The sequence below is a fragment of the Callospermophilus lateralis genome, chromosome 10, assembly GCF_048772815.1.
Source record: "Callospermophilus lateralis isolate mCalLat2 chromosome 10, mCalLat2.hap1, whole genome shotgun sequence".
Classification (NCBI taxonomy): Eukaryota; Metazoa; Chordata; class Mammalia; order Rodentia; family Sciuridae; genus Callospermophilus; species Callospermophilus lateralis.
Window position 1 is genome coordinate 50,347,649 of NC_135314.1, and position 17,820 is coordinate 50,365,468.

The 17,820-nt window shown below is 44.7% G+C and overlaps 1 protein-coding gene across 3 annotated transcripts in view; it reads right to left on the bottom strand.

Annotated features, from left to right (window-relative positions):
- Window positions 1-16,016: 16,016 nt before the first annotated feature.
- Tmem44 (transmembrane protein 44) overlaps window positions 16,017-17,820 on the bottom strand; it is a 35,293-nt gene continuing 33,489 nt past the window's right edge. For all 3 annotated transcript variants that reach the window (XM_076868323.2, XM_076868322.2, XM_076868321.2), the window contains one exon: window positions 16,017-17,110. In XM_076868323.2, the coding sequence (XP_076724438.2) occupies window positions 17,000-17,110 (111 nt within the window). In that variant the 3' untranslated portion in view covers window positions 16,017-16,999. The remainder of the gene's footprint in view (window positions 17,111-17,820) is intronic.

Genomic DNA, 17,820 nt, shown 5'->3' on the forward strand with positions numbered 1-17,820 from the left:
GTGGGGCTCTTCTCTGAGTATATATAAAGTGTATGTATGTATATATGTATGTGTATACACACACACACACACACACACACACACACACACACACTCTTCTCTGAGTTTTTATAAAGCTCCCCAGGTGATTCAAACGTGCATTCAGAACTGAGAATCTTTTAACCTTTCAGGATATACAGCTGTTGTCAGAGAGAGGCTGAGGTATAGGTCCTGAACCAAAGTCACTGTTATTTGGAAGCAGGGCAGGGACTATGACCCCCATCCTTGAAAGGTACCTAAGAGTGATTTTGAGAAATCACTATCTCTTCCAGGTTTTCTCAATAAAATCCATCCTCAATCCTAAAAGTAGCAATGGAGGGCCATCTCCACACTGGAAGAGAGAGCTGGATCATATGCTGACTCCGATTTCCTGAGAATCCCCTTCTCTTTCACAATCCCAATAACACAGAGGCTATCAACAGTGAGACCCTCAGCACCTTAGTGAAATCCTGTCTCAAAATAACGAATAAAAAGGACTGGGGGGTGTGGCTCAGTAATAACACACAGGCTAATACCAAACAAAGGGTCCCTAACTCCCAACTAAATACAGCTCCACAAAATATTGAGGGACAACTGATGGAAAATGGCTACAGAAAGGTACACCTACCAAGAAAACCGACTCCTACTTTGGCTCACTTGTCTTCCAAGAAGGATACCTGTGTCTGCCTCAGTGCCTGAGTTCATGTGGCAGAGAGCATTTTCTTTCCCCAGTCAACTAGAAAACTTCATTAGGCCTGACTGCAGACTTTGGAGTTCAGAGCAAGGGACAAAACTGGAAGATAGTCTAAGGACCATCTTAAAGACACAAGAGCCACCCTCCCTTCTACCTGTGCCTTCCACGGCTGTAGGACCTCACCTCATCCCTACTTTTCCTTTCAAAAACCCACCAAGAACAAGCATAGGGTTTGGGGGTCTTTCTTCTTCTTTTTTGTGCTCTTTTTCTAGCTGTGATTCAAGATCCTGTAACAGCAGAAAGGTTTCATAGATCAGTAGTAAGTATGTCTGTATTCTGGTTTTAAGTGTCTGACCTTAGATAAATCCCTTAATTCCTATGATCCCATTAACTCGAGAGGCTGAGGCAAGAGGATTGCAAATTCAAGGCCAGCCTGGGCAACTTAGGGAGGCCCTATATCAAAATAATTTAAAAAAAGGTCTGGGGATATGGCTCAGTAGTAAAGCACCCCTGATCCAATTCTCAATACCAAACAACAATAAAAAAAAAAGATGTGGGGGGGAGCGGGGATCTGGAGCCCTGTCGACCTGTCAGGGTTATGATGATGCTGATTCTTATTAATTTGTGTGAAAGATCTTCATAAGCTGTACAGACTGCCTGAGTGAGGGTATTTATTTATTTATTTATTTTGCAGGTTTGAACCCAGGGCCTTGCTTGTGCTAGGTAAGTGTTCTACCACTGAGCTAAATCACCAGTCCTTTTATTTTTATGTACTTGGGATTAAAAGCATGCTCCAGTCATTGTGCCTAGTGAGAGAGGGTCTTTATTATTATTTGGATGGGAACACAAATAGTCACATGGATTAATTTTCAGGCAACTGAAATATTCTGCCCAAAGCATCCAGGAGTTGAGAAACAGAGCCAGGGATTCTTTGCCTAAGTCAACAACTGCTGTGGAGCTTTGGAGAAAGTCAGAATCTCCCTTATCATTTCAGAGTGATGCCTCTTGGTATTTGTGGGCTCTCTGAAGGCATAGAATGGCATGTAGAGGAAGGTTATGGCATGAATTTGTCCCCTCCTGGGTGGCAGAAACTATCTTGGAGCCAAGGAAGGCCACTTGCACCTGTGTTGTTGCAAAACAAATGGATGATCTTCACGGTTCTCATCTATTGTATCCAGTACCTGCATGATGCCCACAAACATTTATTGAGTTAATTGATTCATATATAAAGTAGTGCCCATGATGAACTACTTATTCTCTTGAGATCTGCAACCTGTCTAATAGACAATAGAAGTAATAGAAGTAATAGACAATTACAGAAGTAATAGACAATACTGAAGATTAAATTAATTTAGGAAAAAAGAAATTACCAAACTAATCTCTTCAATTATAGGTTGATACACATTCATAGTCTATGCTACTATAACAAAATACCTGAGACTGTATAATTTATAAACAATAGGACTTTATTTCTTACAGTTCTGGAGGCTGGGATGTCCAAAATGGAGATGCTGACAGGTTTGGTTTCCATTAAAGGCTCTTCCTCATAGATGGTGCTAGGTGTCCACATGTGATAGAAGGGATGGAAGGGCAAAAGGGATGGATACCACCTTCTCCTGTGGCAGAGGAAATGGAAGGGCAGAATGAGGACTTAGCTAGTTCCCTCCAATCCTTTTTTAAGGACACTGATCCCATTCATGTGGACAACGCCCTCAAAGCCTAATCACCCCCTAAATGCCCACCTCTTCCTTCCTTCCTTCCTTCCTTCCTTCCTTCCTTCCTTCCTTCCTTCCTTCCTTCCTTCCTTCCTTCCTTCCTTCCTCTGAGTATCTAACCCAGGACTTGGTGCATGCTAGGCAAATGCTCTACCACTGAACTACATTCCTACCCCATAATTACTGATCATTTAGGCTTTTAAAGTTCTTATTTATTTTTTATAATGCTTGGGATCAAATCCAGGGCCTCAGGTGTGCTAGGTGGACGCTCTGTCATTGAGTTACACCCATAGCCCAGATTAACACTGTTGCTGCTAAATTTCAACATAAATTTTAGAGAAGACACAAATATACCAACATATATATTCACTGTAGCTAAGGCATAGTTGTTATAGGTATGTTATATACACACACAACAAAAAGAAATAGAAGTCATTCAGTTTCTTTAACTTTACTAGCGAATATTATTAATATGTGCTCCAAAGTATGGGCATTGTTGCAGTCGGAGAATATAAATGAATCACCCACAGTATTACAATTAAGGTGAAAGAATAAATGGTGATGAGGGGTCCAGGGAGGGTTTGAGGCATCAGAGAAAGGGTCCTGGGAGAAGAGTCTAACCAGGGAATTGTAAGCAAATGGAAATTCTAGGGCATGTCATGGTTAAGTCACATTCCTGTTCGTTGAACTTTACTATGTGAAAGCTAAATGCTTTACATCCACTATTTCATTTGGTCCTCCTAGTAGGTATTCTTATTCCCATTTTACATCTAAAGAAAATGGAGTTCAGATGGTCACAAAGTTAGTAAACAGCAGAAGCAGGATTCAGACACTGATTTGACTCCCAAGTCCTGATGCTTATGTGGTCTGGCATGGATGGGATTCATTGCTCAGGAGTGATACAATGGAGAACAAGCTCAAGGAAGACCTTGATATCCCTTTGGTGGCAATAAGGAGGTGCCTTGAGGTCCCTCTGGTGGCAATAAGGAGGGTGGACTTACTGTATAGGATAGTATAGGATCAGGGTGAGCAGATCTGGTTGCCTTCAAGCCTTGCTACTCAAAGTGCCATCTGCATATAAGCAGTCTCTGAGTCACCATCAGTTAGTCAGAAATGCAGACTTGTGAGTGTTGGATATGAATGAAAAACTCCAAAATACTGCAGCCTGGGAAAACAGAGTAAAAAAGAAAGCCATACATTGATAGCATTGATCCTTTCCAACGCATTCTTTCCTAGTGACAAGACAAGCCCTGGGGAGGAAATATCCATCCAAGCCTAGACTAGTTTTCTCTGGGAAGAAGCTTCTGAAGTACTGATCCTTCCCAAAATAAGTTCTTTCTCAGTCATAGTACAATGAGATCCCGGAAGGACTCAAGACCATCCATCTGGTCCACTGACTGCTGACCCTGGACCCTCCATTTAGACACGCTCTGGCAACAATTAGGTTACCTCAAAGTATGACCTATATAAGCCCAAACTTCCCTTTTGGCCAGTGGCTCATTTTTCTACCAGGAGAGTGGGTCCATCAGAGGTGTGTCACCCATTCCTGCATACCCTGTTCCTGCATGAAACTTTGTTCCTGAATAAGGAGCTGAGCTGACCCGTGACGTTTGCGTCTGGCCTGATCTTTTTTGTGCTAACAATGAGCCTCATCCAGACCTACTGAATCCGAATCTACACTTTAACCTTATATTCAGATGACTCTAAAGTACACTGGCATTTGACTGGCATCAACCGAAAGGACAAGAGCTCTGCCGGGGATGGGGGTCTCTCTTCCCAGAGACACATACATTTTTTTGATCACAGATCCCTTTGAAATAACCAGAAATACCCCAGAAAAAAAAAATTCTGATGTATGCCAACTTTACCCCAAAACTCTAGGGGATTCACAAAGCTCTGAAGAGCCTCAGGACCCTGGGTGGGTCTGTAAGGAATCCCCAACTCTTAATTCATTAATAATTTAGTTGGTGGAGGGATGATAAGGAGTTGGCAATTCAAGAAAAATTTAAGTCTGAAGCCTTGGGCTGTCATTTCAGAGATCTCTCCAGAGCAGCCAGGGCCAAGGCTCAGTTCCCATCCTCCCCTCCTATCCCCTGGCATTGTTCTCAGTCCCCTGGGATCCCAGCAGATACCCTTGAGGGAGAAAGGAGGCCCACCCCGGCTTCCTCCAGCAGGACAGGGCCTGCCTGTGAGCTTTTCTTTAGTCTCAGAAAAGCCAAAATTAGCCTCACTGTTGTTTCTTTTCTCAGGAGCCTCTAAATTGTATCTCAGGAAAGGATTATTGTGCTCTGGGGACCCTATCTTATCATGGGGTGTGGGAGAGGCGATGAGTGAAAGGAAAATGGTCTTTGACAAATTGGTTCAATTCGGACAATCACATGACCTTCCAGTAACTGCCCACCACTGCTTTAGTGAAGCTATTGTTTCAGTTCCCAAATATTTAGCCAAGTAGGAGGCCCGAGAGGGCAGGCAAGTGGCAGAGGTTCCAGAGCCTGATGACACGGGGGGAAGGACTTTTTTGGGTGGGACTGGTGAGCAGGCCTGGCTTTGCCACTTGAGCTGTCACTAACTCTGAAGGAGTAGGGTAGGGAGACACCTCAGGGTCACTCACCACCTTGATGCTGAGATACAGTGGAGGTCCACCAGAGCCGTGGGTTCTGCAGGTGGAAGCGCTTGAGTCTCCTTGCTGGCCTCAGCTCTTCCCTGCTTCACAGCTGGCCAGGCAGCCTTTCTGACCCCTCTGAGGAGATGTGGGATTATTCTCATGGTGAAAATGCCTCAGAAAAACAAAATCACACCCAGTAATTCAGGGGATAGATGTGGCCTCAGCTGTCCAGGTAAAGGTGTCACAGGGGGAATTCAAGGCATGACCAGGTATTTGCCCTTTTGCAACTTGTCAAAAATGCCTGAATCTGGTGCATACATGTAATCCAGCTGCTCTGTCCGAGGCAGAACTGCAAGTTCTAGGCCAGTCTGGGCAATTTAACAAAAGCCTGTCTCAAAATAAAAAATTTTAAAAGGGCTATGAGTATATGTCAGTGGTAGAGTGCCCCTGGGTTTTTGATCCCTAGTACGAGGGGTGGAAAAAATCCTGGATCTCCAGGGAAAGAGAGCATGAGCTCTGGGTGACCTTGCTCGCTCTCTCTTGCTCTGTCTGCCATCACGAGCTATTGGAGCTATTCGGGAGATGAGGCTGGGGGTGGGGGCAGCAGCACATGAGAAAGTGTGTTATCGATGGGGAACACTTTTCCCCTGCACTCATGTGGTCATCTGTCTGATATGCCTGTGGGTGGAGGTGGGCAGAGGGGAAGGGAGTGTCCAGTCACCGGCGACAGAAAAGAGCCATGAGGTCATCGGAGCACAAGGCTTTCCTCATGACCACTGGCAGCAATTGTCTTCCCAGCGCATTCCCAGGGGCTTACCTCCGCTCCCACAGAGGGTTCTGATATTGGGATCCTGCTTTGGACATACTTTTTCTTCCATCTGAAAATATACCCTGATAGCTAGACAGGAACTCTTTATTATTTGGCAAGAGATTTGTGATTTAACTTTGAGAACTGCATTTGTTTCCAGATTCTGATGACAACTCTCACATCTGATTCTGTCTGAGATGTTACTGCTGCCTCTCCTGACTCCCTGCCTAGGCAGGCCTGCAGGAGCAGCCCTCCACCCCCTTGCCCATGCCTTCCCCACTCAGCATCCCTCACCATGGCACCTCAATAGGATATGGGCTTTCTCCCCACTCCTCCACCCTCAAAATCTACTGAACCAGTGTCACTGATGGGAAGCTGAGATAAAACCTGGGAATCCATATTATAAACACAACACCCTGGGGATTCTACTGCCCGAGTTTGAGAATCATTGAGCAGCTAATCCCAAAGAATTGATGACGCTCCAATATTTGAGGATTGCAATATTCTAAGGGATGCAGCCTCAAATGATATGCGCACAGACTCCCACTTGTGTTTTAATAACCATGAAGTCTCAATCTTCCTACCTAGTGATTCTGTATCTTGGCGGAATTCTGTATCTTGGAGAATCATGCCTAGGGTTTTTGAAAATTATGCATACTATGGTTTCTAAGCAGGGGATAGACATAAGTGGGATTTTCTCCATTCTCTAAGGAAGCAAAAACTTGCCTTGGAATCTCAGACAGTGGCTCCATCAGAAGTGTAGGTGTTAGCACCTGGTAATTGCTTGAGGAATCTCCTTTATGAGGATCATCACCAGGAGCCATCGGGGACAACCTTCTGAACAGAATGGGGTGTGGGGATCCCACCACCTACCATGGTCATCTCCTTTAAAACAATGGATGCACTATCCAGGGGAAGGGATGTTCTTGGACCCTACAGATTTCAGGATGGCCAAGGAAAGCTGCAGCCCCTAGGATGGATCTCTGGGAAGGAGAAGGCTAGAGAGGTTTTGGTTCCATGAGCTGGTGGGGCTGAAATCAGGTCTGACCTAGCATTCCAGGGCCAGCTGGGAGGAGGCTGTGCAGGTGAACTGCATATTAGGAGTCTAAGCAGGGGTTCCCTTAGCCAAGGTTAGCAAAGGAGGAGGGGTGATCTCTCTCTCCAAGGGTCAAAGTTGTCCTGATAGGCTGCTTGAGCAGCCAGAAGGTGCCAGCTGAAGACAGAATAGGACCAGTATGTGATAGTGATACCATGAGGTAATGAGGAGTCACAGCAAGGGTGATCATAACTGCTCATATTTCTTTGGTGTCACTTGCCCAGGTATGTTATGCATTCATTTAATAACATGGAATAACTGTTCTGAGATGGAATCATTATCACCCCCATTATACAAAAGGAAACAGAGGTATGCAGATTACAGAATTAGAGAGCAGTTTCTAGATTATGAACTCAGGCAGCTGTGTGCCAGAGCCCACTCCTGGGCCTTGCTATCTTCATAGTAATAGACATTATTTATTTATTTCTATGGCACTAACAATAGAATCCAGGGGCACTCTACCTCTAAGCTACATCATCAGCCCTTTTTATTTGATTTGAGATAGGGTCTCACAAAGTTGTTCAGGATTTGCAATCCTTCTGCTTCAGCCTCCTGAGTCACTGAGATTGCAGGCATGTGCCACTGTGCCCAGCATAGCCATCATTTATCCAGCACTTACTAGCTGCTATTATATTTTCTGTGCACTTTTATTTTATTATTCATATTTTGTTATTCATATATCTTATTTGTGGGTATTTATAAATAGATACTTTTTCATATGGTTTATTTACTAGAAATATTTCTTTTTGTATTTGTATATTTAGACATGTGTATTAAATATGTATCTCATTCTAGGAATATGGTGAGACCACCAAGTCAGGCAGATAAAGCCACATATATATATGAACAAATTTCCATGTTTTATACACAACATACTTATATGGCTACATACATATTTGTAGTCATTTCCTTAATGTACATATTTACATATGTCTATAGAACAATAGGCCATATAGATCTCAGTCCAGCATGAAGGATCTAAGAGACACCTGGAAGCCCCCTAGCAGGGTTGCTGGTCTTGTATTTCTCATCTTTCTCTGAACTTTCAGTCTTCACCATGAGCCTATGAGATGGGAAGTATTTTTATTCCCATTTTGCAGATGAGGACATTAAAGCAAGGGGAAAAAGTAGTGGAGTGTGCTGGGCCTACTGCAATAAAACACATGTGCTTGCTTCATTCCTTCCTTCCTTCCTTTCTACTCTCAGCGCTGGGGATCAAACCCAAGACCTTGATATATAGGGCAAGTGCTCTACCACTGAGCTACAGTCCCAGGCCTGTCCATTCTTTGCTCTTGATCTTCCCTTTGCCTTTTCTACTTGGAAAATCATGAGTGTGTGTGTGTGTGTGTGTGTGTGACTGTGTGTGTGTGTGTGAGTGTTGCTGGGTGCTGGGGATGGAACCCACAGGGCCTCGAGCATGCTAAGCTTGTGATCTCCCATTGAGCTATACCCAAGCTCCAAGATCTGTTCTTCAAAGCCAGGTTCAAGTGTCTTATTCTTGGTGAATACTACCTGTCTCCAGTCTCCCTCTCTCCCAACCTCCACCTTGGGCATTGTGCTCCCCCCACCAGCCAAGACACACTTGAAGTCAAACACTGGATGGTGTTTACACTCTCTCCCTTCAGACCCAGCAGGCTGCCCTGAAAATAGCAGCCTCTCAGAAAGTGTTAGTTAAATGAATACGAGGAAAAGAAAGATGGGAGGAGTAAAGTCAGAGAGATAGGGAAGACAAAAAAGATATAAGGGTAATCCTGTTTGGAGGATGGTTACTGAAATTGAGTAACCGTGACCTTTTCTCTGACCTATGGGACAGCCAATCAGTGAACTCACCTGTCACCCTGGAACTGTGGCCCTTACTTAGAAAGTAAGTTGAAAGAGCCCTGACATGTCATCTGGCTCAACCCTCTGGGCAATGGTGCACCTTCCCCTCACAGAGGAAGGGTGAGGGACTGTGTTGGAAGGACTCTAGTAACGGGGGCTCCCAGAACCAGATGAAAGTGCTTCCTTATGCTGAGTTAAAATCCTCTGTGTCATCTGTTCAGTCCCCTCCTCCTAAAGACCCATCCAAAGGCATCAGCTCTCTTCCACTCCATGGGCTCTGCTCTGCCACCCCTGATCCATCATGGGGACTGAGTCTAGGCCCTGCTTACTCCCTTGCAGCAGAGGATGCCGGCACTCACTCCCCTAGGACACTACTGACTCACTGAGACTAGGGGGGTGGGGTGAGTCACTGCTTGCCCGCGGGAATCTGTTTCCTGGTTAGGGTGCTATCAAAAACATCCTCTGCCACTCTGCTCACGCAAGAGACAACCCAGCTTTTCAGTGTCTCAATCCTGACTCCTCAGAAGTTCATCCATCTGTACACACAACTTTATACCAACAATGCACTCGGCCTTAACAGACATCCAGGTGACTTTCAAGGAAATCTGGAACTGGACTTTTAAATGGGGATATCTACGAAATAATTGCCTCATGCTGAGTAAGTAATGATAATAACTGATATTTTTGTGACCCTTAGAAGTTGACAAAGTCCTTTCATGATTTGTTATCACTTTTTGCAACCATTCAGTAAGGCTGGTAGAAGAGGGGTATATATACATATATAGAGACACACATATGTAGTCTTTTTTTTTTTTTTTTTTTAAGAATAAAGGCACTCGGGCACTGGGTGGTGTGGCTAGTGGCTGAAGTATAGAATGTGCTTAGCGTGCACAAGGCACTGGGTTCCATCCCCAGCACCATAACTAAGAAGAAGAAGAAAAAAGAAAAAAAAAGAAAAAAGAATAATGGGAATCAGAGTTCCACAGCTGGTGAGTGTTGGGAGTCACGACCCGCCCCAGACTTTCAGGATCTAAGGTCAATGGTTCTATCCCGTGGGTAGCAGGCCACCTTCAGCCCCCTGGAGGCTACGTGCCTCCTCCACGGGGCCTGTGCAAAGGCTGTTCGCTGTGGGTGGTGGCAGCACTTCTCTGTAGCCCCACGCTTTATTGTGCATTATCTTATCTCAATAGGAAAAGGCAATTCAGGGGAAGAATTTCCTTGTCGCGGTGCTCCAGGCTTTCCGTTGTCCAGACTTCTTAGGCCAGTCCATCCCCTAGATCTGACCATTACTCATATCCATGGAGGCACCTTATCACGGCTGTCTAAGATATAGGGCATATTTTTTTTCTCAACACCAGACAAACTGGAACCTGTCCACCCTTTAATGCCTGCCATCATCATCAGCCAGCTCAGAATCTAGTACACTTGGAATCTGCTTGAAAAGCAGCCCCTACTAGTCCAGCTCCTTCCTTCACAAAGTCCCAGGAAGTCTGTTGCTAGTAACACAAAATCAAACAATAGCCCTTGGATGTCGGGGTCCTTTGCTGGCAAATGTGACTGTAGTCCCTGGAAAGCCACATCAACAAGGAGGCCAATTGTGAGTCTGTTCACTACTATACTTTCTCCAATGCCTTGTTTTGAAGCACTTCAAACCCACAGGAATGATGAAAGAATAACACCATGAACATGTTTAGACTTTTCACCTAGATTCACTAATTGTCCCCTTTGGACAAATGTGCTTTAATAGCTCTCGCTCCACATAAACCTGAAAAAATTATATATTTATATGTTTTTTATATATACTTTCACACACACACACACACACACACACACACACACTAAGGACAGGATTTGACTGAGCTTGTTTCAAACTCCTGAGCTCAAGTGATCCTTCTGTGTCAGTCCTTCCAGTAGCTGGGACCATGAATCTGCACCATCGTGCCTGGCTATTTTTCTTTTTCATTTTGGTGCTTAGGGCCTCCTTAAATTGCTGAGGCTATCTTTGAACTTGTAGTCCTTCTGCTTCAGCCTCCCAAGTCACTGAGATCACAGGTGTGTGCCACTATACCAACTTCCACATAATCTATCATGGAATCTAATGATTTCTGGTACTAATAAATTTTCTCTTGTAATTACTAATAATGGCACATGCTCTCTTGTGTTCTATCTTTTATAGGGGGAGTGGGTACTGGGGATTGAACCCAGGGGTGCTTAACCATTGAGCCACATTCCCAATCCTTTTGATTTATTTTTTATTTTGAGGCAGGGTCTTGCTAAGTTGCTTTAGGGCGTCCAAAAATTGCTGAATCTGGCTTTGAACTTGCGATTCTTCTACCTCAGCCTCCCAAGCTGCTGGGATTATAGGCATGCACCACTGCCCTGGCTTGTGTTCTCTTTCTCTTTCTCTCTTTTTTAACTTGCTTTATTTTGTAGCTTTTTTTTTTTTTTTTTTTAACCTGACCCATTCGAAGGATTCAGCTCCCTTTCCACTCCTTGGGATCTGTTCTGCCACCCCTTATCTGTCACACTGATATCCTGGACTGAGTCTAGGCCCTGCTTACATCCCTTGCAGCAGAGGGCTGCCAGCCCTGGCTCCCTTAGGACACTGTTGACTCACTGAGACTGGGGTGGGGGGGTGAGTCACTGCTTGCCCACAGGAATCTGTTTCCTGGTTAGGGTGCTATCAAAAACATCCTCTGCCACTCTGCTCACGCAGAGTTGGCTCAGCCTTTCAGTGTCTCAATCCTGCCTCCTCAGAAGTTCAAACATACATACAACTTTATAACCACCACCACAATAAAATTTAAAAAAAAAAAGGATTTTTTTTTTCACCATGTGAGAACTACAAATTCATTATCAGAATAACTTGCACTCTGGCATCGCACCAAATAATTTCAAGGCAATTCAGGTATGTGCCTCAGTTTATTGTCCCACAATCTTTTAGACTTCAAGGCAAAATGTGATTTCATTAAATTATACTATTTATTTGAACATGAAATCTCACATATGTAATCTCAACTACTTGGGAAGCAAGAGGATTACAAGTTTGAGGTCAGCCAGGCCACTTATAGAGACCCTGTCTCAAAAAATTAAAAGGGCTAGGGATGTAACTTAGCCCAGAGAGCCCCTAGGTTCAATACTGCACAAAAAATAAATAAAGGTGTAATGTTTAATGTTTCCCAATCATGGGGTACTTATCACTTCCCCCCCTATTTTAAGTAGTTTCATGGGAACATCTTCTTACACAAATAGACCAGTTTTAAATTGATTTCCTAAGGACAGTGTTTCTCAAAGAGTGGTCCTCTATCCTCTGTGACAGAATCACTTGAGGAACTTCAGATTCCCAGGCCCTGTCCAGACCTAGGCTGGAGCTTAAGAACCTATATTTGAATATCAGAGCTTTAGGGTACACATTTCACAAAGTGTGATGGTTAAAACATTAGGCCTATGAAAAGGCTCTCTTCACAGGTGGCCAGGCTGTCCTTGGGAAAGACTGTGGTGGTGAAAGTGTATACAGTCCTTTGTTCTGGTGGTGGGGTTAGAAAACCCTGTTTTCCACTGGAGATTCCAAGGGCTAAGATATCTGCAGGAGAAGAGGTAGAGGGATAGAGGGAAAGGTCAAATCCAGAGTAGATAGGTAGAACTTGCCAGGCTGTCCTGAAGGCAGATGTCAGTTGGAGTGGGCTCAGATCCAGTAACCTGGGACTCAGAAACTGGGTTCTAGTGGTACAAAGGACTCCGCAGTAACCTGCAGATGTGTAGACAGTTCTTAACACTATTCTCAACATGCCAGTATCCCTGTCCCACCTACTGCACCTCATTAGCCTGTAGTTAATGGAAGTTAGAGATAATTTAGCTAAAAAACTATAATCTTAGAACTTTGTTGACAGCAGCTGGGTTCCAATTCAAAACTAATAGAGTCCTATGTGCTTGAGTGAGGCCCAGGGGTTCACACCAGCAAAACAAAACAAAAAAAAAATCAATGGAGAAGACAGTTGGACAAAACCCTTTGGGAACATGAGCAAGTGTGATTGCGAGGAAGGAAAGAAGTAAGCAGGTTGGGAACGGAGGGCCAGGGAATTGTTGTTCTTCATAAACTTGGTCGGATCTGATTTTCTTTTTTAAACCACGCACCTGTATTATACTTATTTCAAAAAAAAATTTAGTGTACTTAAAGAATGGTTTACAGTGCAGGCTAAGGCTGTTGATTGGTCCCAACTACACTAGGAACCAAAAAATAACTATGTGACTAACTCAGAGGAGACAGACTGACAGCAGCTAGCAGCCGCTGGTGGTCTCCCGGGCCGCGGCTGCGCTGGCAGGAGCCGGAAAGCGGCGGACTCCGCGGGGGCGGGACTCGCACTCCCAGCGGGAGACGGTGGCTGCGGAGTGCGCACGCGCAGGGCTGCGCCTCTTCCCCTCTTCCCGGAAGTACGAGGTGAGTGGTTTGAATGGGCTACCTGCTGTCTGCCGGTGGCCGGTTCTCCCAGGAGGTAGGCGTGGGGAGCCGTGGTTCAGTTCCCACTCATATGGACAATGGGCCACCACCCTTCTTTTGAGGAGGCCATCGACTGGCCCTCAGGCGGTTGTGAACGATCCGCCTGGGGACTGCCGAGAGAAGGCGCTCTGCAGGAGACAGACCCCTCAGCTGTCATAGCTGCAGACCCTGGGTGAGGACTAGCAAGAGGAGGCCTGAGCCTCCTGCCAGTACCCAACGCTGATGGAAAATGCCCTAGGGAATTGGGAGGGCATGCCGAATTCTCCAGGCAATCAATCAACGGAGGTTCTTGGAAGTTAACGCTGGTTTATGACTTGCCCTGCTCGAAAGGAGCAGTCCCGAATGTCCCATGGTTTGTTTGGCTTTAAGGTTAGGTATCAAGAAAAAGCAGATTAGACTTCTAAGTTATTTTAACATCTAGTATCGTTCTTGAACTTCTTAAGATCGTCCCTCTCACATGATGACTCTTGAATACTAGGAGAGGCATATGTAAACTTCTTGAAGAGTTCTTCCTGGGCACTGCAGTATAGCTTGGGTTCATTCAAAACAGCCACCTCTGCCAGGGCATTGACCTTAACTTCAGAAAAAACAAAGTCGAAGAGAATAGGTCAGTGCCTGCATAGTTGGAAAATTTGAAGGAGAATGGTAAAGGGCAGAAAAAGAAGTGCAGAGAATTTGGGAAGTATGGTAGTGGAGCGTGTGTGTGTGAGTGTGTGTTTTGAGGGTTGAACCCAGGGCCTTGCACATGCCAATCACATACCCCACCACTCAACCACATCCCAGCACCAGTATTCATCTTAAATGGATATCTTCAAGGCATATCTGAAATTTGTCTTTAACATTATGTTTCTTTTCTGAGCGTTTATAAAAATGTCCGTTTGTCTGTGGGAAACATACTAACTGGCATATTGACAAAAAAGGAAAAAAGGAAATAAATCTAACCTAGCTTTCATTTTATATATGAGGAAACTGACCCAGAAAGGGAAATGACAAATATTACACTGAATCAGACCTGGGAAATGGAGCCTCATCATACTCCTTGGCCCAATGCCTCTCCTTAAACTATAGCTCATGTCTACTGTAGCAAACATGGTGTGAATATATCATCAGATGATGCATTTACGGAATTATCAGAGGGACATAAGAAAACTAGTTCTTCAGGCTCTATACAGGCTCTTTAGAAAATTAGAGTCATCAGAACTCTCCCTAAATTATACAAACTTCTTTGGCAGATGAAATCTCTGTTTTTGTTTTCTTTAGATGAGTTTAAGCAGGGGCTGGATAATCACTTATTGTGGTTATTCTTAAGGAGATCCAAATCTCTGAAATCCCTTCCATCTGTGGATCTGATTCTTTGGTTTTACTGTGTTTCAGCACATGTGTCCAAAAATATAGGGAGGAGGGAAACTAATCACTCTTCAAAATCTGCTGTTAGTTAGGTATAAAGCACTTCATTTATGTTAATTCACTTAGTCATTACCATAAGCTTTCTAGGGAGGTTTCCTAGTCTGCCTTAAGAGTTCAAAAAGGTTAGGTAACATGCTTTGGGCCATGTAGATAATAGGTAAGACAACTAAGACATATTACACCATCTCTTCTCTGGATAGGATGATTGCCTGGTTTGTTCCCAGCCCTTCCAGTGGAGGTAACTCTTTGCACTGCTTAGTGGGTCCTCAGGGCAAGGACCTTCCATAGTCTTTGTGGCCAGAGTAATATCTAAAAATGAAGCTGCTCTCCTACTAGGTCGTTTTGGTTGGTACCTCTTTACAAAGGTCCTGGGGTTCTAGAGCTTTGCATACAGGCAGGTTCTCACTAAACAATAAAGCCAAACTTTACTTCCTAAACTCCCAGGGTGATTCACTGTGGATGAAGAGACTTGAGACAATCTGGGACCATAATGATAGTAACTGGTTTGTGAAGGTAAAAGACTGGGATGATAGGATATAGGGAGATAAATAACATCTGGAGCTGAAATAGTTTGTACTACTCCAAGGCAGCAAGATCATTTAGTGTTCTTGAGAATGGCCAATCCTATGAGGACTCAAGGGATTCTGATACCCCAGGGAGCATGATCCAACCTCCCTTTGAGAAAATGTTTGTGAGTGTGTGTGCACATGCTAAAGGTGAACTTCAGAAATGTCATCCTATCCCTATGCCTTCTGCTTTTCTAAAGCTGATCCCTCTTCCTGCCTAGGGTTACCACTCAATAGTCTTTAAATGAAACACGTTCCCCATGTTCACTCCAAACATGATTATACATTTCTGTTTCCTGAAAAGCTGTGGCAATAGAAGTAAAAAACTCACTGAGTAGCTGAGCCCCTGAGCAAGTCAGTCACCCTTTGGTATCTTCCATGGCTAGCATCAGCCACAGACTGAAGCACCTACTCCCTAGCCTACATGCTCTGGTTCCTTTCCATTGTCTTCTACCCTCTACAATCCACACTGCACCATCAACTAGATTCCACCCTTCCCTGCCCCCAGGCTTCTACCATTTCACTTACTGGCATGTTCCCTTCAATTCCCTTTGCCTTGGGCCTCTATTCACCTCTTCCTCCTCCTTCAAAGTACAGCTGCATTGGCTAAGACCACAAAACAAAGTTGCCTTTAGCTATCGTTCTTTTATAAGACAACCAGGAACCCAAAGCAGATAAATGGGATAAATAAAGTAGCTTTGAGTTTTCTGCTAGTTCAGAGGTCACCCAGGGGATTAGGATCTATGCAGAGACCTGCGGAACCAACCCACTTTCCCAGCACCCCCTTCCTCATGCTGCCGGGACTTGCACATACCCTTAGGAGAAACTGGGCAGCTGCAGCTGAGTCACAGGTCACTGTGAGCCAGCCAGCAGCAGAGCTGTGTTTCTTGGCATTTATCCCAGTCCCCCTCATGGCAGACTTCTGTGGCTCTGCTGGGATTCTGACTTACCACTATATTGCAGTGTGAGATGCTTTGATTCACTCAGTTAAATTTTATTCACTCTAGTGATTGTTCCGACCTTAGCCCCATTCCCTTCACCCTTCCCCTCACATGTGATCACACTACCAATCATCTTCAAATGGGGTTTGAAGTTGTGCTTGAATTAACATGTCCCAGCATACCTATTACCCTCTGTATGCTCTCAGTGACCTCCTAAAGCACACAGTGCCCCTCACCTCTAAACCCTGCCTCCGCACACGTGTTGCCAGGCTGGAGGAAGTCCTCTTGCTTAGAGCAACTGGCTTTGCTTGTGCTTGCCATACCACTGATCTCACAGATACTTGGTTGACCAAGCAGTCCTATGGATAACTTCCAGCAGATACTGGAGGGCAGAAGCCAGGGCTTGCAGGACAGGCTCTGCTGAGGTCCAAACACATGAGCTATTTGTTAGGTGAACTCATTCCTGGCATCCAGCAGATACTGAGTTTACAGTTGCATTTCATGGGAATAGAGGGAAAGGAAAGACGGGAAAAGAGGGCCCATTGTCCTTTGGATGAAGGCTTATCTTTACAAAGCAGGAACCATCTGTGAGCTTCTACTCTTCAGAACAAATGGCATATCCAGGTCTGTCCATAGAACCCACAATCTTAGTTTTATTCTGAGCCAGGTAGACCAGCCACGCTCAGCTCCAGGTTCCTCACTTCCCTGGGCAGCTTCTTCAGTGGCTTAAATTCCTGCTATGGGTGTCACTGTAGGTCTATTTCTGCTCAGTTTTACTAATGAATGCCTCATCCTGGTCTTTGAGCTGATGGACTGGTTTTTAGAAGATACTAATCAGCAGAGGTCAAGTCTACTGTTGTCAAAGAGCCCCTTGGCACCTCGAATCTGAAGATCTCCATGTTGTCATTGTTCCTTTCAAAGTTGACATCTTCAGGATCCCACTGTGAAGAAAAGACACAAAGATATTTTGGTGGGACAGGTCCTTTCCATCTATTACTATCCTGCACCCTAAACAACAACTCAATCTTAGTTCTGACACAGGCAAAGATAAGGACAACTGGGCGAGGTCAAGTTAACCAGGCCTCTGTTTCCTGCACCTAAAGGGAGCAAGTACACCTTTAAATCAAGGAATTAATGAACCATTACCCTGAACAGACCAGCCCCATTTCCCTTGCCACCTCCTTTCTACTGTCCCCCATATTCAGCAAATTCTTATCTAGTGAGTCTGAGACACCATCCCTTTATCTTGAAAATGTCTACCTCCATGCCTAATTCATTCTTGGAAAAGACCAATAAAAACCCATTCTTTGTTTTTTTGGTGATGCTAAGAATTGAACCTAGGGCCTCATGTGTACTAGGCAAGCATTCTGCTGGCGACCTATAGTCCCTCTTTTTATTTTATGTATTTTATTTTGAGACAAGGTCTTGCTAAGTTGCCTGGGATGGCCTAGAACTTTTCATCCTCCCACCTCAGCCTCCTGAGTAGCTGGGATTGAGGCAAGTGCCACCATACCTGGCCTCAACCCACTCTTGAGAGGAAATACCTCCTCTGGCAGGAATCCTGCCTTGGCTGGGTTAGCCCAGTGAGCTTGCACCTGCTCCTTCTTTCTTTGTATTACATCTGCTACTCATCCGTACCTGCACATGGATG